Raw genomic sequence first — 25,971 nt, 5'->3', positions numbered from 1 at the left:
GTGCGACCTTTCGCTATCTAACCGCTGTGCTTCCGTTAGCTTCTTGTTGTCCGTTAGCAACGGACAACGGCCGTGTAGCCAAGTCTGGAATCTGCTGAGAGCAAGCTGCTCCACAGTTGCACGACAGAGTCTTTTTTACATTTTGACTTGGTTTCTACTTTTTTTTACGACGCTGCATGGTCGCGGTGATTTGCGGTATCCAAAATTTACATCGTTACTATGGTAAACGGCAAATGGTCTTCACTAAAAAAAAATCCTCCGCACAGCAGATTCCATCTCCAGCCGTCGATCGATACTTCGTAAGTCACAAGCCAATTCTAAATTCGGTTCAAATACACTAACCAACAAGGAAAGGTATTAAAGCGCCCGCATCTTGATATGGGTTCTTATGCTCCTACGACATGGTAGCGGTCACGAAACCCATCGTGCTCGCGAACATGAGCAGTAGGTAATCGCCAAGTCTACGAAACAGCATCTCAATGACGCGAAGTCCATCATCAGGGTGCTTTTTGAGGAATGATAGCACGTTTTCAACTTGTTTCGCATAACGATGTGCGGAACACTTGCTAACCAGGTGCGCTACATTGCGAAGTTCTTAATCCTCTTCGCCTAGTCTTTTCGTTTGATTGGTGCCGGTTTTCTACACTGGGAATATTAATTATCTTCCCCGATTGAGCTCTCACCTGGGTAAGATCGAGTTTGAATCCCGGGCATTACAGCAGGTTGCTGGCGTGTGTTCTTCTATATAAAACTCTTCCAAGTTACGGAATAAAAAAATGGTACCGTACTGAACAGCAACTTTGCCTTCGTGGCGTCGATACTTTGGGACTTTTTGAAAACCAGCTCCATAGCGTTGGTGTCGACTTTAAAGCCTCTTTCTCTGTCTCGCACTCCATTTTCTTCGTCCACGAATCCCTTAAGTTGGCAATCCGTTTTCTCATTCTGCGGTTTAGGTCCTGGTGATTCTGGCCCTGATGTGCAGCATCGGCTTTCACAAACCCTCTCAAAAACACAGCGGCAAAATAGTCACAAGAAACGTGAGTAAGGGGTCCTGGTGCACCATCGACGACGGTCTTGCAAACTGAGCCAGTGATTTGATGCTAAACTTGATTGTGAGATGAACATCTACTATTTGGACATTCCCGTATCTTCCGTTGCGCCAAAAAGAGACAGAAACTCTCTCTGTTTGTATTTGTACAGCGATAAGGCCAAGACAGAGCAATAGATATGTTATGTACTGTTCTCCCTAATCAACTCTGTCATGACTACTAACAATGTGCGACTTCAAACCTGGCCTCGCGCTATGTAGAAATGGTTACCAAAAAAAAGCCGAACTAAGCCAACACTCAGCTTAGAACAAGTCTGATGGAAGGTCCCAGACCAAGATTTTTCCATCTTTCAAAATATGACTTGGTTGGAAATATCTGCGAGAAATGGAGAAAAGAATTCGATGAGTGATTTTCCGGGAACGAAAGATATCACCTCTTTCTGGATGTTTCCCATCGCTGGTTAGGCAAATGTTATGCTATAAAAAATGTTTTCAGTGGAAATCGCAGACGATATACTAGATCATATTGTGTTTTTACTCTGCACTACCAGCCCAAATCCCGTCTGGAAGTTAAATTGTCACTCCTTCATTTGATCTTAAATACGAACGGGAAATCCTCTCTTCCTTCTTCCTCATTCCAGAATCTGGATCGAAGAAAGATGGTGAAGTATTCTTTGGTGGGGCGGGAATAGCATTCTCGGTGGAAATTGACGAAGGCAAAACGGTAAATGAATTGACTAGTCAGACTAACATCAAGTGTGCTGCTACCAACCTGAAGCTCTTCCTGGTGAAGAAGAGCGACGCCTGGTTGCCGCACAACGAAAACCTGGACATGTTGCTTCAAAGCAAAATCGATACTTCGTCATATTTGCGCATGCGTGGGTCGTGGAAGCTAAGCAGACCAGAACTTTTTGGGCCTGGCGTATCGCTCGGTGAGGACGTACGTAGTTCACGTACTGGTGGTGGTTCCGGCCCTGGATGTCGGGTCAAAGCGTCCAGCAGATGATGAAATTGCTAAGGTTTTGGAGAAATTAAAACTTTTCCTGCCGAAGACGCTGACCGAGTTCATACCCTTGTCCTTGCTTGAAGACGAGTTTCGACTCGACAGTCTGTCTACAACGCGACAGAGTGTCGACCCAATTGTGATGACACCTACCGTGCACAAGATCTGGAAGGGATTCGGCGAATTCCCACCATACTATTTCGTTCGGATGGAACAAGTGGTGTTCTGGAAGGTAATCAAGAAACTGTTGTTCGGCGAGGATCGCGTTGTGATAGTAGGCTCACCAAGTGTAGGAAAGTCCTGCTTTCTTATGCTGCTTCCGTTCTACCGCGTGTTTCGAAAAGAGAAAGGTGCTTATCATTCGCTGCTTGAAAACAGTAGAACTTAAGAACGTGGTGGTGCTTTTTATGGCCAAGAATCGTACTCTCGAATTACAAATCTTTCATTGATTGATATCATGACCGTCCGTCGCCAAGCTGATGGTACATTTGTTTTGGTCGATGGGCCTAATCAAGATGAAGCCGAGGACGCGAAGAACGAGTAGGTTCCTTTTCATTTTCTTGCTATACCGTGCCAGTATATTCCAAAACATGACGGCAGCTCACGCATTGTGGTATTGCCGGCGTGGCGTGATGCTGACCTACGCAGTACGGGAAGTTAAAGAACAGGGTTATCGAAGCTGGTCTGCGCAAGATCAAGCGGCAGAACACACCATGGCCAAAACTTGTTAAGAAACAGTATTTCTACAGTGGTGGGAGTTTGCGTGAGTTCTGTAAAAAAAAAAAGAGAACGTTGTAGTGGGTCTTGGTTTGAAAGCCCAACCGAGCCCACGCAATGCAGTCGAGTGCGACAGTAACGTTTACCAGCATCATGTGGTTGCAGTCAGCCATGCAGATGTGGCTCAGCGAGAAGTGGTGTTGAAGCTGAGCGTCTTTTGTTAAGTCAAAGTCGCTTATCAGAACTGCCTGCTGTTATCTACAACAACTGTTCGTCTACTCAAGCTGGTACATGTTGAAGTATGAGTTGAACACCATCAATAGGACGCTAGTGATGGTAGTGTGGGGAGCAAGTCCAAGTACATGTTTTAGTTTTCTGAGTTTCATTTTTGACAGCTAGTCGACAAGCTCAATATACTCGGCGACAAGACTTTACAGGAAGTGCCAGCTTCCATCGAGTGTATTTGAACTTTCTTCTGAGCGTGACCTACTACAGACTTGCTTAAGCGGCGTGTAGTGAGCGATTGTTGTTCCGTGGAAAATACTCAAGCGTTTGAGTTGGTGTACAACTATTCGGCTTCCATGGCGCCGCATACAAACTATTGTTTCACAACGCAGTTCGTGGGGCATTCGTAAAACGTAAACCCATTGTGTTGAAGGTACGGGGATACGAGAAAATCGAGATTCGGGTGCCCAGGGTTGTTTGCAGTGGCGAAGATGAGGCATCGTGCTATCCTTGCTTGATCACGCTTGGGAAAGACACTTACTGGTACCCCGACTACCCGTTCCTCCCTTTCATCGACGCAGTGACCACGTGTTAAGCGTTCCCAAGTAAAAGTGAAGCTGATGGCAAGGGTCAGGATATGCCAAATAAGCCCGAGACGATTGTGGCTATTATTCACGATTCGAAGCGAGGAAAAGGTCAAGGAAGAAAGACTGCGCCGGCTGAACGAAGAGATGGATAAAAATTCTTCGCTGAAGGACATGAAGCGCGCGTTCGTGATAGTCGGTCCTGACTTTGGTGTCTGTGAGATGTTTGATCTCAAGGGTGCGCCAGACGCTAACACGTTTCTAACGATAGCCCGGAACACCTGGAGCCTGAAGCAAATTGAGATGCTTATTAGTGATCTTTTTCATTTCGTTTTGATGTTTCTGGACTTTACTTCCGATTTTCAGGTTTTGGTTATGTAAACCAGTGCGATTTTTTTCTTTATGCGATCATACTTGGAAGTGTTTTTCTTCCTCATAAATTCTCTGAACTTTTTTTCTGAGGATCCGGTTTTCCGATATATTACTACTATGTAACAATATGTGCAGAGCTGTTCCCTTGTGGTGCTTCGAATCTCACTCCCTGAAACGATTAGACGGGGTATTCGGTTTTTTGTTTATAGATCAAAATAGAGATGGCTACAAGGTTAAGTTGTGCATTTTACTTATTTTCACTAAGGTCTCAAAATAGAGTGAGGATAAATTACAGAACGAAGAGAACAGGACAAAAGCTGATAGCGTACTAAGTGCTTCTAAGGTTACTTTTGCCGTGTCGACTCACTACGACCTCGATAACTGCTCTGCACAGTTTTCAGTTGATGGACTCACTCACAACTTATCCATTCAGATTGTACAGTCATTCGGCAGTTAGCAGCTGCATGCAACTAAACACGAATATAATAGCGGGCTACTAGTTTTGTTGGGGGCGCAGGCAATGGCAGCGAAGACCTAACGACGCAATTGCATGTCCAATGGAGGAACATGTAAGTGAGGGCCCGAACGATTTTGGTCCACCGTATCCGTTAAGACTTGATATCCATCCTTGGTTGCTGTCGAGACTGATACAGCGACGGAAGCAAGCGAGACGGAGTACTGATTTGCCAAGGGATTACCGCAAAGACAGCGGAAGGCTTAGGCTCATTCCAAACTAGACTACAAACAAAATATAGCTGACTACCACCATTTCAACTAGTTCCGCAAGGACATATTGTCCGCCATCACCTACACAGCTCGAACAGAAAATGTATCACAACTCGTTCAATTGAGATAATGGGCTTTATCTTGTCTTGCTATCACTGTCACGATCTGAGTAGTTACGACAATTTCTCTATTTTAACATTCGCGGACATCACGCCTCTCTCGTGAACGTCAATTAGTAATAGTACAAACGCGTGTGCCGGTATGTCGTTGGATCAGACTGCATTTCCCAGGCACCCATACGATTAAAAATGCGGCTTCAGCAATCAAGATTAAGTCCCACAGAAATGTGAGCAACAAGTGTGACGATAAAGTTTTTTCAGGCGGTTGGATGCCTTACTTGTATTAATGATTGTATGTTGTGGACCCTCAAGAATGTCGTGTGCGTTTTTCCTCCTGTTCGGACCGCGATACATGTGTAACAGGTTGGTACATACTTCGGACAGCACCGACAGCACGCATGCGTATATGACCGAACTCGGCGGAGACAGCAGCCGGCAAAGAAAGAAGACGGTGGCGACAGCAACTGCTCACGGTCACCACTTCCGTAGAGAGGATACTATGGGTACAGACAGCCTCATGACTCGCGCCACCAGAGCTCGAGAGTTCTCACTTTGAAAATTGCCGGACGGAGCGTAAGTGGTGCTGGTGTGCAACGCCAACATCGACTGACTGGACAACTGGACGGACAAGGACTCGGCGGACCTGTGTGTCAGCCTCGAGGCCCACAGACGGCTGGACGGGCTTGGCGGACTTGTGTGTCAGCTGGAGACCGACAAGCGATACTGGACGGGCGGACGAGCGGTTGACGAACTGGACGACCACAGTGGACGCTTGAAGACGGCGATTGAAGTGTGCTTTTGGCAGGAACCGACGGACGAGTGAGCGGGCGAGGTTGGATCTGCGTTCTTGTGAGTCTGCTGAAGGTTGCATTGTTATAGAGTGGGCGCCTGAGATGTAAGTCCTGGACGTGACTAAGTGGGCGATTGCTACGGCTCGGACATCGAAGTACACCAAGAGGACATCGAGATTGTAGTTGGACAGAGTCTGGTTGACTGGACGAACGAACTGAACGATAAATAAAATAGGTGGTCCGCCAGCTGGGTGGACGCTGGCGCGGAAGGCGAGCTTGCCAACCGACGGCCTATCGGACTTTGGGCTTAACGCAGTAGACCAAGTGTTCAACCTCGAAGAGCGGAGGACCCCAGCTCATTACACGACCATGACCCGTTTGAGTCTGCGATTCATTTTTGGATAAAACTTCATATGGAGCCTTGAACTTGTTGATGCATGCTTAAATGTATGAACTATCTCTGTCGAACGTCGGTCTGCAAAATATTTGTCTACTTGGATCCACATTTTCGTAATTTTTTTTCGCATGGATTTACAAGCACACTGTTAAGATATTGATGTCTAGTTTATTGTGGAGGAAGTGGCGTTGGGTTTTACTCACTGGTCCTTCCAAGCCGTTTCAGAAAAGCTAAATCCACGACTTCAATGCTGTAATGTACCTCAATTGGCCTTTTGAGCCAAGATTGGAGTATTTATCGCATTATGAGTTGTGATACACGGGTCTCTCTTAGACTGACGTTAGGTCTGTTTGAAACGCGCTGAGCGAGATAGTGTGTGCCACCAAATTATTTAATGCTGTGTGCTATGATGTGATCTGAAAGTAGCTGGAAACTGTCTTCTAACAAATTAACCTGTGTGAGGCTATCCATATAGCTCTTCTAGCTAGGATAAAATAGTATTTACTTGCACCCGAGCCACGCCTCAATATCTGGGTCGCACGGTTCTCCGACTCTTTGAGCAATTTGTCGCCGTCGCATCTCAATGGGAAATCGGTTTGTCGTGCACGCTATTCCCATGAAGCGAGCATTGTAGCACATGGCCTCCGTATTTCCGCATTGCCGGTACATAGTTCCATTGCATGGTGCCATGAGCTCTGGAGTCGGAGGGCCCTCAAGAACTCCAGTTTGCAGTGCTGGACCACACGTCGTTATACTAAACTTTTCCACCGCAGAAAGTGTCGCCGTGGTTGCGATTTTATCCGTGCGATTGGAAGCCAAACAAGACACCGCTGGGCTTCCCCACACTGGATGGACACCGCACTTTGAGTCTTCCAGATTGCAGTCTCCTAAAAATCCATTACAGCACCAAGCTCCACGATCCGACGCCGCGAATGACTTAAGATGTGTAGCAGGCGAAAAGTCAGGCAGACTTAACATTGCTGGCATTGAAGCGAGAACGAGCCGCTCGAGGTTACCAAGACGATCAAAGTCAGGCACCTCTTCAAGTAAGAGAAAGACGGCCAGTGTGAGTGACTTGAGATTCGTGAGACCATCCAACGAGGGAAGTTTGGTCATTGGAATAAACGCGGCGAAATGGATGAAGGTGAGCACCGACATGTCGTCAAACATATCGTCTGGTAAAACCACCACTGGACTTGTAAACTTGCTTTCCACATGTCTGTTCATTAGTTTGTCAGTATCAATTTTTAAGGGTTAAGCAAAAGCTAGGTTTATGTAAATTTACAGATATTCGAGCTTGGTGAATTCCTTGATCCAAGCTGGAAACATTTGAGTATGGGTATATTCCAGCGATCTGTCAAGAACAACAAACACGTAAGAATATTTTTACGTTACTGTACTCACCACACAATAATTCATACAGGTGTCTCAAGCCTTTGCAACGTCGGAGCTCATCGGGCAGAACCCCCAAGTAGCGGTTAGTCAATTGAAGCGTCTGAAGATCGCCCATTGATGCTAATTGAGCGACTTTATCCGTCACATTCGCTGGATTCTCCCACTCAGCATACGTCTTGGGGGCTGTATCACGGTCAATCAGCATTAAGCAGGGGCACTGTGTAAGAGATCCAGTCTCCAGAATCGTCCATCGACGCGCATTCACGACACATTCTTGGTGTGGCTGGCATGCTAGGGAGGACGTTCGCATGCTTTCTTCCACAAACACCACCAGCAGAATGGCGAATACGGTGAGGAAAGCCGCTCCTAAACGATGTTTCTTGGGGTATACGCTGCTGTTTTGCCTGGAATAGTCGCGGAGGAGATCCACTAGATGCCAAAGTCGAAAACACAGCGTCAAGTTCACTCCAATTCGAGTAAAAAAGTTGAGAGGAGTCATTATCCGTAGTGACTTCAGACTTTCATAAATCACTGCAGTTTGTTCGGCATCAGCAATCACACTCGCTCCTTGTTCGAACCAGCCAGGAGGGAAAATCTCCAGATTAATCGCAAACTTGGCACGGTCGAACGTGAAACTGGATAAACAATACAGAACGACGAGCATGGGGCAACCCACAATGATGAGAAAGTCAAATCTACGGATTAGAAAAAAAAAAAAGAAAGCGTCAAAATCACTTAAATATTCTTCAAAAGTTATGGTACTTACAAGATGTCGATAAGCGTTTCGGCGAGTGGGGCTCGTTCGTGCGGCACGAACATCATCAATGCACAGGCTAGTGCGTTTGTTGCGACTACGACTGTAAATATGGCAATTAGAGGTGCTGGTGAGCCGCCTTCGAGCATCTGATAAAGCAGTAGCGTTTCCAGTGCCAAATCTCCAAATTTCATCAGTAATTTCTGTACGAGAAATCCATTAGTTAGCCAGAATATCGTCGAATACCTCACAACTAATATAATCAACGTACGATGCGTTTTCGAGCAGAACTGTCTTCACGGGTGAGGCTTAAAGCCAACTGGGCCGTAGCCGACGTCACTCTGCTCCCGGTCCGCTGGTCAGTGGCATCGTGCAAAGCTTTCCCAACTTTCTCTTTAAAGTTCTTGTTTGTGAGTTGATGAACTAGATACAATTGCTTTGAACTGCGGAGAGTTATAAGCAATTTAACGAAGACACCCAGGTATCCTAGCGCCACAACTGAGAGCCCAAACGTGGCGAATCCCACCATAGTTTTCGACGGATCTACCATCAGCCAGAACGATCCGTAGTCGAAGGTTTCCGTGTTCATGACTCGGTTCACTGTGTCATTGGGCGCCACGTTCAACAAGATAAGCCACAGTGTCCACCCAAGACAAATGCACACCGCTACCGCGAGCATCGCTTGGAACAACATGACTTTCTTTCCAGGATGACCGACATTTTGGTGAGGTTTGACAGAATTCGAGTTCAAAGTTGTCTTTTTCACGGGAGCGTCTCCTGGGTAGATCTTTTGAGGGGGTGCAGGCGTGATATTCGATTGGTGTTTCTGCTGTAGAGGACCGTCGAATACCTCGCGTCCACCGTCTTCGTCAGGCGGAAGAGTGCGGAACGACTGCATGGTGTCACCTTGAGTAAATATGGATTCTGAGTTGGCACTGTGCTAATGAGTGCTTGTTCCAGAGCTATTTATGCGACGACAAGGTTCTTTGCCGAGCCTATTCATAGTCTGTCAGGCCAAATTTGGTCTGTCCCGCGATCACTGCAACGGAAAGGTTCAGTCTTAGTTGTCGAAGGTTGCTACTGATCAAGAGGCAGCAAATTGTAATCGAGATCCACGGCTACGAGGCAGAGCTGTGGGTTGTTTATTGATGATACATTTTACAGAAAGACAATCAATTATGCAATACCTAAAAACCTCCCAGAAAGAGATTGTCGAAAGCTGTATGTGCTCGATCATCGACGCTGCTATTTCGTTCTAATGATTATGTGCACAGTGATCAAACGTACCCAGAAAAGTGTGCAACTTTTAAAAAAAAAATAGTGAAGATACTGCTTGAAATCGCATTGACACAATTCAAACGACAGGTCATAGATTATGGTGACGAATGGCTTTACTCTGCATGATGGTCAATATCTAGAATCAATTTTGATGGTTGTGTTGAGCCGCCAATCAATTATTGCCATAAACAGTCACTCTCACTTTTACAATCGCAATACGATTTTTCCCATCTCTGAGTGCGAGCACGTAACAGGACGAGTGCACCTAAATGCTGATATGTAAGATGAGAGATGTACCGATGTACCACGTCGCACCTACATCATGCTAGTTTCTCGCACGCTGCCGCCTGATGTCAAGTAGTCGGTGGCCATGAGCACTCAATGGTCCCGTAATGCAAAGCACCAACTCCAACATCAGACCTACTTCTTAAAAAATCTATCCAGTAGAAGTATCAGATTAAAAAAAAACAAGAGCTCGAGTACGTTTGTTAACTTTCGCCAAAATGTACGTTGTAGGAAGCATGCTCAGGACTCTTGAGATTGGACAAAGATTGCGGGACATCCCATCTCAACTCGTATCATCATAATACATGGAAACAAGTAAAAAAAAAAGTTAGTATACCAATAATAAAACACTATGCATTCAGAAAGTATCGGGCAGCTATCATTCCAGTGCCACTCACAGTTCATTTTTTGATTCTCCCGGCCGAGATGAATCCACGAGCTCTTATCGCGACAGTTTTTGTTGTTCTGGTTGTTTGTGCTAGTGCGACGGTCGATCATGACAAGATCCAACCTTTTCCTCAACCCAAGCCTGTTACGATTTCTGAAAAGACTGCCGTCAAGTACAAGCCCCAGCTGTACAATTCAGAACGCCTTTGCGTGCCGTACCTGTTGTAAATGCTGTCGGTGAAGTCACTGGCGGACTCAAGTGGACGAAAGGGAACGACGCCTGCAAATTTGCTATTAAAGGCTCCCAGGTTTACGGTCGGGCGGGGTGCTACAAGGACCTGTGGGCGATACTGTACGCTTGGTACTTTCCGAAAGGCTTTTGGATGGATTTCCCCACGAGACGCCATGACTGGAAGAACGTTGTTGTATGGATTGACAACCTCGACTTGGAGACACCTAAGATTGTCGGAGTCTCCATGTCCAAGTCTGACACGTGGTACAACAAGGAGACTAAAATATGGCCTTCCAATTTTGCAGGGTACGGTATAGTAGGGACCAGATTCAACCGCACTACTGTATACGGCTCCAACACGTCTCCCCGCTTTGACGCGCTACCTTCCTCGAGCTTTCCGTTCTTGAAATTAGCGGAGTGGGATGGCGAGTACCAGGATTTGATCATGTGGGAGCAACTCACTGATGCAGCTCGTGCTGCTTTAAACGACAGTGCCAACTTTGGCAATGCCGAGGTCCCATTCAGCGACGAACGCTATGAAGACCACCTCGAGAAGGCGTGGCCGCTGTAGTGTCTAGCTCAGTTTTCTTACATGATAAGAAATACTAGTGTTTGACACGGAGCAGCTCTAATTTTCATTCTATCTTACTGTTGGTATTGCTGCAGTCCTAGCAACAACTTGAAATGTGTTCCTGTCGAGTATTGACAAGAACTACTTGCAGTAAGAGTAAATTTCCACGGGTAATGTACTTCGCAGACCTGTAGCACACCAAATAAATATTTTATAAATATTTTGTTTGTGCATTTAATTATGTATAGACAAACTCCTCAAAGGATATACCTTTGTCGGTTGTTTTGGACAAATTTTCATTCAGCAAGAATGAGTAGAGCTGAAAACACTACTTGGATTACAGTTATTTTGCACATGTAGATGTTGCTTCGCACTTGTCTCCAATGGAATTGAAACCCAGACTGAATAGAAGCATATGGTTCCATGAAAAAAAGCTGTCCAAGTATTTGTGTTCTGGTTTGCGACAACGTACAGATACTATGTTGTAAATTTCTCGATGTACACTCAGTTGTAACCATATCAACATGCATTTTAACGTCGAGAGAGAGAGAGCTTATGGCGGACTATGATAAACCAAGATACAAGCGGGTTACAGCTAATGGGCAAATATGTGTATTACCCCTTTCTCTACGAATTTCCATCCTGCTTGTTGAGCGTAGCTTCGGAAGACATTCACCAGAAATAAATTACTTTTATCTTCCGTAATTTATCGATGATGTTGCACTTGGCCGTCACAAGCAACATTCACGAGTTTTGCATGAGTTGTGCTAGGGAATGAGATATCAAGGCATGAGATACTTGATTAAATTAAGGATCTTGCTTCCGATACGAGCAAAAATCACGTGTATCTAATATCAGAAGGAAACCCCATTATATTGGGTATGGCAAGCCACAGTAGTTTTGGGTTAGAATGACTCGCCTCCTAAAACTGTGAATACCAAAAATAAAATCCAGATAATTTTGGGTGTTTACAATAGGCGAGTTATTGTTGTTGCATGTATCTACTTGCAGCCTAGCCACGCCTCAATTTGAGGATTACATGAGTCTCCAATTCCTTGGGCAATTTGACGACGTCGCATTTCAATCGGGTACGGGTTTGTAGTACATGCAATCCCCATGAACCGAGCGTTGTAGCACATGGATTCGACATTGTCAGCTCTTGGACATTGTCGATACATTGTCCCGTTGCATGGAGCCATAAGATTCTCAGTCGGTGGGCCCTCAAGGACTCCAGCTTCGAGTACAGGTCCACATATGGTGGACGAGAACTTGCCGGCCAGTTGAAGTGTTGTAGCGGTGGCTATTTTCTCATTCCGATCAGACCCTAAGCAGCTCACAGCGGGATTCCCCCATACTGGGTGCACTACTCCACATTTACGATCATCCAGATCACAAGTACCAATAAATCCATTGCAGCACCAAGCACCTCGATCCGACACTGCGAACGACTTGAGATCAGTAACAGCCGAAAGGTCCGGAAGACTGTCCATCGCTGGCATGGATGCCAGTACTAACCGCTCTAGATTTTGGAGACTGTCAAATGTTGGCAACTCGACCATAGACAGGAAACACGCTAATGTGAGTGATCGGAGGTTCTTGAGTCCTCCAAACGACGGCAGCTTAGTCATTGTCATGAACGCTGCAAGGTGCATGAACGTAAGGGACGTCATGTCATCGAACATATCATCAGGTAGAACTGTCATTGGGCTGGTAAACTTGCTTTCCAAATGTCTAAAAACATATCAGCAAAATATTCAGTAATTATGCACAGGCACTTGGCATTTCGGTACTTACAAATATTCTAGCTCGGTGAACTCCTTAATCCACTCAGGTAGCTCTTGTGTATGCGTGTACTCGAGTGATCTGATAAACTCGTCGCAGAAACAAGTTACGTATCCGCTTCGCATGGATCACATAAGAAAAAGAACTTACAAGCGTTTAAGATTTTTACAGCGTCGTAGTAGCCCTGGAAGTTCGGCAAGGTAGCGATTCGTAATCTGAATAGTCTGGAGATCTCCCGTTGCAGCTAGATTAGCCAACTTCTCCGTCACATTCGTCGGTGTCTCCCACTCGGCGTACGTCTTTGGAGTGATCTCGCGGTCGATCATTGTGAGGCATGGACATTGTGTCAGTGATCCATTTCCCACAATTATCCACCGCCGTGCATTCACTACACACTCAGGGTGTGGCTTACATGCCAACGAAGACGTCCGCATGCTCTCTTCAACGAAAACTATCAGAAACGCTGTAAAAACCAAGAGACCAGCAGCACCAACGCGACTGCGTTTCGGGTACACGCTGCTCTGCTGTTTCTTGGAGTTATGGATGAGCTCTACTACATGTCGAAGTCTGAAGCAGAGAGTTCCATTAATACCCATGCGAGAAAAGAAATCCAAAGTAGACGTGATTCGTAATGATTTGAGACTTTTGTAGATCACTGCGGTCTGAACGGGGTCAGCTACAACGCTGGCACTTTGCTCAAACCATCCAGCTGGAAACACTTGAAGATTAATAGCAAATTTCTCGCGATCAAACGTAAAAGTGGAGAGGCAGTAAACAATCGTAAGCATCGGACAAGCGATGGCAATCAAAAAGTCAAATCTCCAGATAAACATAAAGAACACAATAATGTTAGAAAATACACGTATAATACGGTAATAAATGATAATGCAGTGCGTACAGAATGTCAATAAACGTTTCTGCCCGTGGTGCTCGGTCGTAGGGAATGAACATCATGAGAGCGCAGATTAGCGCGTTGGAGGCCACGACGACCGTGAAAACTGCAATAAGCACAGCAGGGGACCCAGACTCGAGCATCTGATAAAGTAGGAAAGTCTCCAGAGTCAGATCACCAAACTTCATCAGTAGTTTCTAAAAATCAGGACGAAAGTGAATCAAAGCGATTCGCAAATAGCACTTCCTGATGTAAGAACACGTACACTTATTTTCCTTTCTGTGCTGTCCTCTCGAGCAAGTGCTGCAGCGAATTTTACGATGGCAGAAGTGGTTTTTCCTCTTTTAGGTCTGGTAGCCGCATCATCCAGAGCTTTTCCAATTGTCTTCATAAAATCGGCTGAATCGGGTACCTGGTGAACCAAATACGCTTGTTTCGGGCCCTGACGACAAGAAATTAGCTTGATAAACACACCGAGGTAGCCGACAGCTACCAAGACGAGACCAAGCGTCGCTGTAATCATCAGTGACATCGGTGGGTCAACCATTAACCAAAAGGAACCATAGTCAAAAGTTGAAGTATCCATGATATGGTTGACCGTGTTGTTCGGCGCAACGTTAAGCAGGATCAACCAAAGCGTCCAGCACAGACACGTCAGTACCACTGCAACCATTCCAAGTAACACTATGTAGTTTGCATTCTGACGTGCTCTTGGTGTGATATTGGACTGCATCTCAGATTTCACGTACTTGCTCGACTTCTTTTCGAGGGTGTTGTCTTCTAGCCCGGGATATACTTTGTTTGGGGATCCGTTCGCCTTGTTCAGCAGAGACTTTCGACGCAAGGCACCTTCGCCTTCTGATGGAAACACATCTCGATCTCCTGTATCCACAGGCTGCGTCTCCTTCGTAGACTTCTCGATTCTTGGCATGGAAGACTCCATCGAGAGGATGAGATAATAATAAGCTAGCAGTAGTAGGTTCCATTCTTAGCCTAAATTAGTAGTTTTTATTTCTTTTGAATAGGAATTTGGAGAGTGATTATTTTCGACTTGAAAATGTCCCTTTTCCTTACTAATATATACTGCCATGGAGCACTGGAATAAAAGAACAGTGTAAATCGGCTCAATTGGTGTGAGACAACCTGGAAGTATAAGTTTTCTATGCTCCGGTACGAAAAAGCAGGATCATAGTAAAACACGACTGAGGAGGATACGAACGACAGTCTTCAAAATCAAGCTAGGAAACGACAACGAATAGCTTCGTCGACGAATGGGAGAAAGCAAAGGCGAGAATCACGCGTCCCTCTTCGTATTGCACTTGCTTTACTGTAGCACAGTCCCTTTTCGACGACGGTGGGGTTGTAAACATATATTGCAATTCAATAAATTATTGGGCCCAGCGAAAATCATATTATTATTGAACCGACCGATTCCAATACAGTAAAAATGACCCAATTATTGGAAATAAAATAGATAAAAGAACCCCTGAGCATAATATGAATCGAGCTTTACATTGTCTTTCCACGTATGGAGTGGTTGCGAGCGTATTTCAACCGATACCACGCGATGCTGACGCAGTTAGACTCAACTAGGGAACTCTTAATAATGTACTTTCGCGAAAACAGTGCTCTGACGCCGTGTGAACTGTTAATGCGAACTTGGCTTTACAGAAATCGAGATATCCAATAAAACGTTCAAGTATACGCAGACAAAATATCAGGTTTTAGCCTAATACTGTCCAAGTACTGCTGTCTAAAGTATGGCTCGCCTCTTGTTGCACTCCTGTGGTTTGATTTTGTTGTCGGGACCAGACTACTACTTCAAGAATACCGACTTCTATAGATTTTAATATATTACAAAAAAGCGGCATAGACAATATTCATTTGCTTTACACAAACACCAACAGTTACTTTATTTTTTGTTACTGTATTGGCGGACTTGGACCAAAATCGTTGCCGACCTGTAATAAGGTTTACCAATCTTCGAGACCGTATCAAGCTGTTTAGCGTGTATAATGCCCTCTAAGGATACACTTTTGTTAGATTGAAACGATACTGTGAAAATATGGAAGTGATATTGACAGTTATTCTATCTTCCCGCAAAATCTTCCGACAAGACGTTCCTGCTTGCCCAATCGTACAGTCGGCGCCCGAACTGGTCCAGAGAACCGTGATCACGGTTAGCTTCCAACAACTTTTCAGTGATTACAGGTGCATTCAATTCGTTTCCAGCCTTTAATCAACAAATCTGGATAAACTGAGTCTTCAACGGTGTCCCCGTGAGAAGTTTTTAGGGGGCGCGTACATAGTTTACTGTCGGGGTGTCGACATTTTGTGCAACCAAGTGAGCTACCAGTGATTTGATTGGATAATGCAATCTCACATAAATTAATCACATTCGTTATTAAGTGACACATGCTAAGACAGACCGTGTCCACCGTTTTTCCTAGCTGTCTGAAGTGCTTTCAGTATTTTAGTCACTGAAAGCTGCCACCCGTACTTAGCATATATCTTGTCAATAGCAGCGTCACTTGTGAACCCTGCTTGTGCAAGTCCAGCAACTCATCCCAGAACACCTTACGACGACTGTGCGCAAATTTGTTGGCACTCCTTTTGACTGATGTAAAGTCTCGTGCTGGCTTCACTCCAGCGTATCCAAACTCGTACTCATGCCACAGTTCAAATAAATCCTTGGGTCTTTTCGAGAGTTTAACAGTAGCGCGTTGGATTCGCGGTGGGTTTAGCTCGCGTTCACCTGTGGCGTCAACTCTGCTACCCAGTATTTGGCGTATCACCGGCTGCACTGCAATCTTGTTCACGCTCGCCTTTATTGTATGGAGCTCGCGTTGTATCTCAGTTCGCAAATGCATCACCTCGCTCATTACCTCGCCGATGTATCGCTTAACACCAAAGAACTGCGAATGCATTGCTGCAAAGTCTTTGCGAGCAGTCGTGGCGTCTGCCACGGTAGAACTGTGCCCAGCTTCAGAGTCACAGGCAAAATCCCTCACTTCAACAAGGTGAAGCCCCCCACCTTCACCGACCACATGAAACGGAACTCGATGAACAGGATTCACAGACGAATTGCCTCCTTTATCTTGGTATGCTTGAATAATTTGATGTCGTAGGTTTTCGGGAAGAAGTTCGTAGTCATAGCTACTTTTGGGCTCTAAGGCCGCCCACAACAGCACTAGTCCGAGTGTTTTAGCAACACTTTCCCCCATTAGACCCTTGATACACTTCGCGATCTTGTCAACCAAAAGCGTTGTCGTAACACACCGCACTCCAGGTTTTTCAAAGTAGAAACAAGGCCCTAGTGGACCCGTCAGTGTGGCCGCTGCCATTGCATCAGGATAGGGTAGTGTATTGTCAATGTAAACATCAACAACAGATTTACGCGTGCGCCATCGACCCCGACGGTTGATATAGTCCTTTGACACACCACTTCGACTACCATAGGTTGCTGCGCCTTTCCGAAGACTGTGAGTACCTAAATTCCCTTTCTTGAGCTTGCGGAAGCGAGGTCCATCCAATATGTCTTAAAGAAATTTACATACAACGCGGTGGCCGTCCGTAGGGTTTTCAATTACAAACTCTGACTTGATAGAACAGCACGATGACTCCAAGTAGACAGCGAGATTGAGTAGAGCGCACAAAAGTGGGTCCACACTTCCTACCAATATCTGTTGAGGGGCATCTCGTTCGTCAGAAATATTCTTTGACCATCTCATCTGGCACAGTAATGTACCGGGGTTTTGAACGTTAGGCGAGATGTTCTCAAATCTCAGCTTCATCATGTCGTCAACCCGGGCTATTAAATGCCACTGAAGTGTAAACACGCTGTTGATCTTGTAGTGCTGGGTCTGTTTGCCATCGTTTTGCACGAAGGTCAACAAGTCTCGGAACTCGTCGTATTCAATAGGCCGTCTAGCACTGGACAGGACTCCCTCACGACGGACTTCGAAGCGCTTCACCGTCTTAATGAGTTGGTTGATGGCCTCAGAACGAGTAGGGTTGCCTTCACGTTGTCCCATGGAATAGTAAGACGCGGTATAAACGACGAAATGGCTTTCTTGTAAAACTCTAGAATAGATGAGCGAGCGTGTGTTGGCTTCATGTCTTTCGTAGGTTGCTCACTTCCGTATGCACGGTGATTCATCCATCTGCAGAGTTGCTCGGGGGTAATATTTAGCCGAGCTTGTTCACTGAAGTTCATGTCCGCTGAGTAGTTAACGCCGTCCTTGAACGACATGAACGCCACCAAGGCAGACTTGTACCTCGACTGCTCCATTGTTATGGTAAATAAAGTCAGTACGAAAAGTCGCGTGCAACCCAAACCAAAACATGTGAGTTTCGTTATTGGCTTGGGTTACATTCCCTAAGCCCAAATCAAACTGTGGATGCAACGGTAGTTGCAGAGAATACGGCTACGTTAGCTAACGTCGCAGTATCGGCAAGATTTCTTGTCGGTACTGTGACGGGAGCCAATCACAATCGCTAAATTCGAGAAATACAACCTCGGTTGCATTTTGACGATAATGTAGCAGTTCGATCGTCGATTCTTACCCATGCCCTGGTGTTTTGGCTGTCTATTTCGTTAGACGGCCGTTCTGAGTTATCACAAGAGACTTTGTGACCTGCTTATCAAGATGCCAATAACGTCAGAGCAGCTTTGAAGTAGGGCATGACGTCATGCACAATATCTTAAAAGTTGCCAAAACCGACCCTGAGCTTAAAAACCGTTTTAGTGACTTGCAAAAGATTTGTATCCGATACGGACGAGATCAACCAACGATAAACGAAAGAAAGCAAGGCTCATGCACTATTTCAGCTTCCCTTCCGAAGCAGATAACTTTGCGAAGACACCACGAACCCGTTCACTTGTGGGTCTAGTGTAGGTGCAAAAATCTGATTCGAGTAGAGAATCGCCTATCCTTTTTGAGCATCCGAGTCGTGATAACACATTGTCACATCTAGACACAGTCTGTGTCACACAGATAAACCGATCGAACTTGAGGCTAAGAAAATCGTTGTCAACAACATTATTGGCGCCATGCTCTTCGATCCTGATGACTGCTGGAGCTCTGTCCGTCTGCAAGTCCGGCAGTGAAATAACGCAAAAATGAACGTTAAATTCTCTCGTCTGCATAGTTGGCTTCATCACAAATGGGACACCCCTCCGTACTGTTGCATCAGTTTTGTGGTATTGTGATTACAGTGTTTCCAAACCGCAATGTCATACTAATTTTATCGCACCTCGTAGGACGAAATTAAGATGCTGCTTTTTAAAACACCTTTGAAAAATCTTCAGTAAAATGACAAAATATCCTAAACACAGCAAAATCCGATTACAGCAACAGTGCAGCAACAGTGAGACAAGCATCTCAATTTTTAGCAGCCAATCAATGACCATGGTGTGTCCCACACACTGTAAAGGGAGCAGTGCGCCACAATCAAAGAACCGAAGGAGCAAGGGGATGGCGAGAAGCCTAGCGAAAGACCCTCGGCCTGGACAGAGCCTGCAGAGACAGCCCCCAAACCCCCACGCGTGCCGGTAGGCTGCTCAAGACGTTTCTCCAGGGCTTCCAGTTGAATTCGCGGCTCGTGTCACCCGTGTTGGTCAGCATCAACCCGGCAGGGCGTCACGTATGCTGCTCCAGTCACAATAGAGTGGTATAAGCGACTTCGACAACGTTGGAAGCGTCACAGCGAGAGCGTACGTTAGGTCAATACGCCTGCGGGGATGGATGGCAGGTGCAGAAGCTTGTTGAAGGCAATGCAAAGGGCAACGGCGGCTACAAGACCTTCTATAGTGATGGAACGGATATTTTGGTGCTCATATACATTACTATTGATTCTGATACCGTTGTTGTTTTGTGTTTGGCCCAGTGTTTGTGTAGTTATATTCATCGGAATGCAATACAAAAGGCAACTCTTAGTAGCGAGGCTTATTGAACCTACCGGATACGGGGATGTTTTACATACGCTCCAACGCAGACTCGACCTTTTGCGGACGACCCCATTTAGTGTGGCGTTTCCTATTGATCAGGATTTCATCTCTAGCCTCGTCAACTACGCTCCGCGACTGAGGTTTACAGGCCAGCCACTGCTCGGTTGGCCTTCGATCTCCATCCGCGAATAGTGAACGCCAAACTGGGCGGTAATGGCGACATCTTCGCGTGAGGTGTTGCTCTCCGGGACGAACTGCCGATTGGGGGCGACAGCACGCACGTGGACAAGATCGGGGTCAGCATCGCTAAGCACAAACGAGATGCTGCTGCGCGTTACGACGTTGTCCAGCAGAAGATCACGCCGGCGGAGATTCGTGGTGCGTGTTTGCAGTGTCGATGAGCTCTTCGGGCGAAGCGAGAAGACAGGAAGTGCCATCGACCGATGGCTGCAGCATGCCAGAAGCTGCGTCAGCAACAGCCCCATCTTCAGTTGTCTGTGGTGCGTGTAGTCTCTTTTTAGAGCCCAGTTGAATTGTTCAACCGGGTTGTTAGTCGTAGCATAACCAACAGGAGTGTGATAGCACTGCCACTTCGTGAACGCACCTTGTAGCCATTGGGTCTTTACTTAGGAGCTGAAGGTTTGGATTTCCACGGTCCTATCCCACTCTTCAAGCATTGCGACCTGTCGTTTTGAGTATTCTGCTGCATTTAGCGCAAAGTGAAGATCGTAGACCCCTCGAAAGACTAGCACGGCGTTCTTGGAGTCCAGCCCGCGTGTTTTCTCTCGGAGCTTCGCAACGACATGGTAGTAGCACATTAGGTAGTCGAATGTGCTGTCAACAAAGACTTGGCGAAACGCATTGAACTGGGCCTTGTCTGCGTCGCCCATAACGTACTGTACAGGCATTTCCACGCCGTTCACTCGACCAAACATCCGTCTCAAGGCTACCAGCGCCGTCGTATAGTGCTCTTCTTGTATTTGCGACGAGATGAATAGCGCTAGCAAGTGGAAAGTCCTCGAGGCATCTGTCATGCCTCACACGAACACCGGGTACCCGACGCAGTTCAGCTTGAAGGTTGCGTCAAAATGCAGCACAAAGGTACCCCCATCACGTACGGCGTTACGAAGCAGCGCCTTGGTGGGCATACCCACCAAAAACGGCTGTCCATCTGACCCGTTGCCTACCTTCTGCAGGCCGCAGCCATCGTAATCATTAGTGAACGTGAAGGCGTCGTTCTCGCCTTCACGCCCACTAAATGCGGAGCACTAAACAGCCTCCAAGATCTTCTTGCGCGTGGCGGTTCCACCGAGCTGGGTACGACGGTAGTGGTGCACAATGTTTTGCACGGTGCGTAGGGACGATAAAGCGGAGGGACGCATGCCGAACTTGCGCCCCAGCGCGTTGCGAATGCGCACGGGCGTCAGGTTCTCGCGGGCGAGCTCCTTGATGAACTCGCGCTGCGAGGGCGTGACGAACACCTTCGCCGGGGTTCGCGCTCGAGAGTGATGCTCACCAGCTCGTAGATGTCAACGCTGCTGGTCTCCTGGCACACCAGTAGTTTCATGCGCCATGCGCACGGCATGTACGGTGCCGCCGCCTTGCAGTTCTAGCAAGCACAGGGTAGTAGCTTGTAACGCATTGGGTGCGGCGCGCTACCGCTGCAGGTGGTGCATGACATCAGCTGACTCTTGACAGTCTTCCACATCTTCAACCCCTGCAACAGCGGCGCGGCATCTTCGTGGGAAATGCCGCTACAGAATAGCGTCCAGGTATGACTGCTTGGCAGGGTGGTGAAAGTTGCGCGTAGCGAGAGGGTGGGTAGGAGTTTTTTTCAAAGTGACGGAGGGAGCCTGGACGCCTACAGTCAGCCAGTGGTTGCACTTACAACACCACTTGGTGATCCGGTCGATGATTGGCCAAAACATAATTCTAAGGACTGGTGATTGGCTACGTTTTTTACAGTTTGTGTTGACTTATAAGACGTATGTGTTTCTTCAGAAAATCTTGTAGTCACTAAAAACTTCTTGTGATTTGTGCAGTTTTAGTGTGCAAAAATAACTTGACTTTGTGTTTGTCATTTGCCATTGTGCTGGTCAGTGATTTGTTGTATTTCTCGCACCTTGTCCAGTAAAATGGTCCTTCACGTCATAATTTGATCGTCCTACTCAAACTCCTAGTAGTTGGATACTTCTACGTAGTACTAATACAGTAGTATCGAAGCTCCGATTTTGCTGTACCTGGTTAACTTGACTATTACTACGATTACATAGCAATTATTATAACGATATCACTATAAGTCGAACAACAAAAGACGCACACACACACACAAGGTTTGTATGATCAAAAATCCGTCTTCTCTCGTCGCTAGCCACTTGGAGCGCTTCCACTTCGCGCGACTAGCTAGCTACCGTATCTACAGATAAAAAAGTGTGTATGCCCACATCCAAAACTGCAGCTCTGCATGCTTAGAGCACGCTGACGTTGTCGCGGGGCGTGCGGAACGTAGCGAGCGCGCCATGAGCCGTCGTAGAGACCGGAGTCTTGGTCTCCAGCTCCTCGAGCGCTCTCTTCTTCTTGCGCACAACAACGATGGCAGCAGCGGCCACCATTCCGACAAACCCACCGATACAAAGCACAACCCACGGAATACTGTTACTGCTGCCTTCCGAGGCCTGATTGTTGATCTTCTGCACCTCGTCTTCCTTCGACGCGGCAGCAGGAGTCTGTCCAATCTGTTGAGTGGCACTGTCCGTTGTCTCAGTTGTTTGCGTAGTCTGCTGCGCCGTGGAGCTCTGCACGCTCTCGGCGTTGACCTTGCGCAGTTTGGTGACACCAGCCTCAGTGTCCGATCCAGAGCCGGACTTGGACTTCTGGTCCACGTTCTGGTCCTGCTTCTGACCGGCCGAACCAGCAGAAGCCGACTGCTGCTCCTGCTGCTCCTGTTGCTCCTGCTGCTGTTCCTCTTCCGGCGTAGGCGTCGGGGTCGGAGTAGGAGTGGGCGTGGGTGACGGCGTCGGAGTCGGCGTAGGAGACGGCGTAGGCGCCTGAGTTGGAGCCTGCGTAGGAGCCTGCGTGGAGCCGCCTGAGCCACCAGGGCAGAACGTCAGGTCGAAGTCCGTGGACAGAGGACACGTGTGCGTCTTGGTGTCGTCCTTGGGGAACTGGTAGGCATCGTTACACCCGTCCGCCATGCACGTCAGCTCAACGCAGCGTCCGCCGTCCTGAGTGTGCGGGGTGATCTGCATGGGCTTGTTGAAGCCAACGCCGCCCGTGAGGTCCTTGCAAGCCTGAAGACTCGGGCAATACTCGGGCTGCACGTCATCAACACGAGATTTACATTACGTTAGCATAAATTGGTGGGGGAGAGGACCCTTTTCGAACAGCGAAAACGGGGATTAAAGTGGTAAATACGTACGCCACTCTTGGGGCCGGTAGGGATGATGCTGATGTCGTACCAGCACATGCCCATTTCACCCGAGAACTCGGCCACTGTAACACAAAAATAATTAGAATCTGTCGGTACGTGTTGCCTGTATCGGTAGTTAAGTCACGTACAGGTAGCCTGGGCGCCCGTGCCCCACTTGAACACGTGCGAGGCTGAGCCGGGAGCGATGGTCTTGGTAGTGGAGCCGCCAGAGGCCACCTGCTCGGTCTGCACGCCGTTGGGCGTCACGTGAGCCAGCGTCATGCTCTCATCGCACTTGTTGTACACGTAGACGTTAAATCCCTGCGCAACACCGTTGAGCAGCGCGAGACCCATAAGGGCGCGCGAGAGCGTCTGCATGACCATGTCGTCAAGTCTGTACGCTGTTGCTGATCTCGACGACGAGATGCAAGAGCGTGGGGGAGAATTCCTGAATGGAGAGGCCACGACGCGACTAGGCCCCGCCTATCTGGGCCTCTCTACCACGACGAACACACGACTTGTAGGCAGCACTTCCATCTGGTACCGAGAGCCAGCAAAGACTGTTCGGGGGCACAGAGACTCGCTTTTTGCTGCTCGTACGCTTGCAGTTCTGCGTGCGGACAGCCGCGAGCCACAAATCCGAACGCGACCAGAGCAAAGCCAACTGAGTCGTTGAGTTGCAGAGCCCACCGCAACCAGCAGGTCAAGGTCAAGGTCGCCGGAGTTTAAGGTTGGTGTACAAACCGGTAGCAGTGACAAGAAACAGATTACCTACTTTCGGCATAGATTATCGTGCTAAATGACTACATGTACTTGTACTGCAGCTCTAAGGCGACTGAAGTAGCATTGGTATGATGAAATCGGTGGGAAGGATAGACGAAAACTAGGACGTGGCGTGCGTCCCAAAATCAAAGGTGACAGCGGAATATGCGCGAAAAAGTCGCGCTTACAATTGTAATGTCCATTTTTGACGTTTGCTATTGGTCGAGACTGTGAAAATGGCCCGTTTGTGTGTGCGCAGACACTGAAACTTCAAGTAGTCGGGACCACACGGTACGAAAGTTGATGTAGAGGTCGCAGCACTGTGCGACGTGCTCAAAGTGACGAAGCGGGGCTCATGATACAGTACACGTTGGACTTTCATCGACTCGGCGGAAGATTGGACGTGCTTTCTGCCTCGGCGGAACTTTCACCTTGTAGCTCTCGCCTGTATCGCTCGCTGTTTGGCTGCGATGGTAGATGCGCCTTGGTATATGTTCTTACAGCTGATTTAGTTCATGTACGCACTTGTATGCCTTTCCGCTCCTAGCAACTATGTCGACATGAAGCAGCTGGGCCGACTACACTATGCTGACCTCGTTGCTCGATGTTCGAGAGAAGAAAGCAATGTCCCAGACGGCGGACGAAACTCAAGTTCGTAGCACTCCATTGCATTGTACCTTACGTTGGTAACGCGAATTTGTAAGCCTCGCGGTTGAAGTCGTCGCTTCAAGGGCCTTGAATCCAGGCTACCTGTCGATAAGTCGTGACAATTACAGTACCTTGATGCGAAACGATGTGGTCGCCATGCGTCACTATGTCATGTTCAGTGCTCATGTTGAACTCACCGCAAAAAAGGAGGCACCACCGAGATAAGCTACTTGTCAAGAGACCTTTTTACAATGCATTGACTAAGCAGAGCGCTGGGAACTTCTCGTAGAGCAAAGTTCGGCGTTAACGTCATAATTTCTGGAAGCTTTACCTATGAAGAATAATATTCGAACGCGTTTTCGTACCAAAAGAGTGAGGCTCTCTGGGGTGATCTAATCTTTCAACGAGGCTCTATATCCGAGAGGAGTTGAGAAATACTGAAGCATGACTAAAAAGCGTGGGTTGTTGTGATCGAAGACCTTGATTAATGTAGTCGAGGCTCGAATCGAGCAGCATCATCTGATCACGAAACAGAATACCGTTTGTATCTCGCAGAAACTTTTCCCTTAAAAACTGGAGGCCCATTCATTCACCGTGGACTTCACCGACGTTTGAATGTCCATCGCAGTCGGATTGTAATGCAGAACTCGCTACGAATCATAGCCTACGATATAATCTAACATGCTAATTTATTGATAAGCTTCTAGTGAGTACCGCTCGTTGAAGTATTCGTCGACATTCTGATGAACGCTACCACGTTTACTGGGCAATATCTGAATACGTAGGATACTAATTTTCGGGAGCTACTCAGTGAGTGGTGTCACTTTCGGTCTCAACCTGACTGATCTTGGCTTTATCAAGTTGGCAAGGTAATCGTCTCCCAGTAGGCTCTTTAGGTTGTGCTGTTCATCAGTTTCCTGCCATTCCTCCTGTGATTGAAGCAACCCAGCTCAATTGCTCGTGGAGAAGACTTCGCTGGTCACCTTGAGTATTTGAATCTTCTGCGCGTCACCGTCACCAGGCATCCACTCCATCTAAAGAACAAAAAAATTACGACTCCTTTGCATAGCGCATCGATCGGATTACGGCGCTTTTCGTGAATCTGAACGATGCCAGATATGTACTTGTTTGCTCCAAACCGCAACAATAAGTCGTAGTACAGCGAAGCAACTTCCAATCAACGTTTATCGATGATATAGCGTACAATCATCTTGTACTTAGTCCATGTACGTAAAAGTACGAGGAAAAAAATGCTGACTCACATGTCAATGTGGTGGTATCATACTGTACGTTTGAGATCCGATGTTGTCAAATCGGTCAATATCAAGCGTAGGTATATCAACGTGGTGAAAATGAAATGCTTCGGGAACTTTGAACAGGTTCACTTCGACGGTTTGATATATATTCAGGCTAATCAACATTTTTTCCCTATCGATATCCTGAGCCGGAGGCAGATGAGGTCTCCGACGCCGTTTCCACTCCACTGAGCGCCATCTCCCAGACGGATTTCTCCTTGGCTTCCATCAGGCAGTTCAAACAGAATCGGAGCGTGCATTGCTTCACTGCTCCAGTGCTCGACACGTCCACAGTCATCTTCTTGACAACGCTGCACTTGGCACACATTGCACGACGACAGATCTGGCA

At 47.2% G+C, this 25,971-nt stretch overlaps 9 protein-coding genes across 9 annotated transcripts; 2 read left to right on the top strand and 7 right to left on the bottom strand.

Moving 5' to 3' along the window:
* Window positions 1–1,707: 1,707 nt before the first annotated feature.
* Window positions 1,708–3,879, top strand: PPTG_22380 (hypothetical protein; the record flags this gene model as incomplete). Its single annotated transcript, XM_008903790.1, has 7 exons — window positions 1,708–1,715; window positions 1,790–1,980; window positions 2,138–2,401; window positions 2,567–2,591; window positions 2,720–2,814; window positions 3,206–3,227; window positions 3,849–3,879. The coding sequence occupies 7 exons, from the start codon at window positions 1,708–1,710 to the stop codon at window positions 3,877–3,879; spliced, it is 636 nt and encodes a 211-aa protein (XP_008902038.1).
* Window positions 3,880–6,483: 2,604 nt separating this feature from the next.
* On the bottom strand, window positions 6,484–9,029 carry PPTG_22379 (hypothetical protein; the record flags this gene model as incomplete). Its single annotated transcript, XM_008903789.1, has 5 exons — window positions 6,484–7,201; window positions 7,268–7,336; window positions 7,404–8,072; window positions 8,144–8,334; window positions 8,403–9,029. 5 exons carry the CDS (start codon window positions 9,027–9,029, stop codon window positions 6,484–6,486), a joined length of 2,274 nt encoding a protein of 757 aa, XP_008902037.1.
* A 695-nt stretch (window positions 9,030–9,724) lies between these two features.
* PPTG_22378 (hypothetical protein) lies at window positions 9,725–10,192 on the bottom strand (the record flags this gene model as incomplete). The annotated part of the gene is made up of 2 exons (XM_008903788.1): window positions 9,725–9,756; window positions 10,093–10,192. The coding sequence occupies 2 exons, from the start codon at window positions 10,190–10,192 to the stop codon at window positions 9,725–9,727; spliced, it is 132 nt and encodes a 43-aa protein (XP_008902036.1).
* Window positions 10,193–10,464: 272 nt separating this feature from the next.
* PPTG_08713 (hypothetical protein) lies at window positions 10,465–10,884 on the top strand (the record flags this gene model as incomplete). The annotated part of the gene is made up of 1 exon (XM_008903426.1): window positions 10,465–10,884. The coding sequence occupies one exon, from the start codon at window positions 10,465–10,467 to the stop codon at window positions 10,882–10,884; it is 420 nt and encodes a 139-aa protein (XP_008901674.1).
* A 1,001-nt stretch (window positions 10,885–11,885) lies between these two features.
* PPTG_08712 (hypothetical protein) lies at window positions 11,886–14,501 on the bottom strand (the record flags this gene model as incomplete). The annotated part of the gene is made up of 5 exons (XM_008903425.1): window positions 11,886–12,615; window positions 12,679–12,747; window positions 12,817–13,485; window positions 13,565–13,755; window positions 13,824–14,501. 5 exons carry the CDS (start codon window positions 14,499–14,501, stop codon window positions 11,886–11,888), a joined length of 2,337 nt encoding a protein of 778 aa, XP_008901673.1.
* A 1,534-nt stretch (window positions 14,502–16,035) lies between these two features.
* On the bottom strand, window positions 16,036–17,849 carry PPTG_08711 (hypothetical protein; the record flags this gene model as incomplete). The annotated part of the gene is made up of 3 exons (XM_008903424.1): window positions 16,036–17,096; window positions 17,307–17,576; window positions 17,696–17,849. 3 exons carry the CDS (start codon window positions 17,847–17,849, stop codon window positions 16,036–16,038), a joined length of 1,485 nt encoding a protein of 494 aa, XP_008901672.1.
* Window positions 17,850–19,630: 1,781 nt separating this feature from the next.
* Window positions 19,631–19,993, bottom strand: PPTG_22377 (hypothetical protein; the record flags this gene model as incomplete). Its single annotated transcript, XM_008903787.1, has 1 exon — window positions 19,631–19,993. The coding sequence occupies one exon, from the start codon at window positions 19,991–19,993 to the stop codon at window positions 19,631–19,633; it is 363 nt and encodes a 120-aa protein (XP_008902035.1).
* Window positions 19,994–20,776: 783 nt separating this feature from the next.
* On the bottom strand, window positions 20,777–21,093 carry PPTG_08709 (hypothetical protein; the record flags this gene model as incomplete). Its single annotated transcript, XM_008903423.1, has 2 exons — window positions 20,777–20,968; window positions 21,025–21,093. 2 exons carry the CDS (start codon window positions 21,091–21,093, stop codon window positions 20,777–20,779), a joined length of 261 nt encoding a protein of 86 aa, XP_008901671.1.
* A 658-nt stretch (window positions 21,094–21,751) lies between these two features.
* Window positions 21,752–23,779, bottom strand: PPTG_08708 (hypothetical protein). Its single transcript, XM_008903422.1, has 3 exons — window positions 23,067–23,779; window positions 22,927–23,000; window positions 21,752–22,822 (listed from the first exon to the last, which is right to left on the bottom strand). The coding sequence occupies exons 1-3, from the start codon at window positions 23,299–23,301 to the stop codon at window positions 21,977–21,979; spliced, it is 1,155 nt and encodes a 384-aa protein (XP_008901670.1). The 5' UTR covers window positions 23,302–23,779; the 3' UTR covers window positions 21,752–21,976.
* Between the last annotated feature and the right edge of the window lie 2,192 nt (window positions 23,780–25,971).

Source organism: Phytophthora parasitica (assembly GCF_000247585.1).
Source record: "Phytophthora parasitica INRA-310 unplaced genomic scaffold supercont2.16, whole genome shotgun sequence".
Classification (NCBI taxonomy): domain Eukaryota; phylum Oomycota; class Peronosporomycetes; order Peronosporales; family Peronosporaceae; genus Phytophthora; species Phytophthora nicotianae.
Note: the sequence above shows the minus strand (reverse complement) of the source record. Positions and strands in the feature narration are given on the sequence as shown.

What these genes read in the sequence shown, in the direction of transcription:
- PPTG_08708 (XM_008903422.1), bottom strand. Translation starts at nt 23,301, where the DNA reads ATGGTCATGCAGACGCTCTCGCGCGCCCTTATGGGTCTCGCGCTGCTC. An exon ending in CACGGGCGCCCAGGCTACCT is followed by an intron (nt 23,001 to 23,066) that starts GTACGTGACTTA and finishes TTTGTGTTACAG; the next exon opens with TGGCCGAGTTCTCGGGTGAA. An exon ending in CTACCGGCCCCAAGAGTGGC is followed by an intron (nt 22,823 to 22,926) that starts GTACGTATTTAC and finishes GATGACGTGCAG; the next exon opens with CCCGAGTATTGCCCGAGTCT.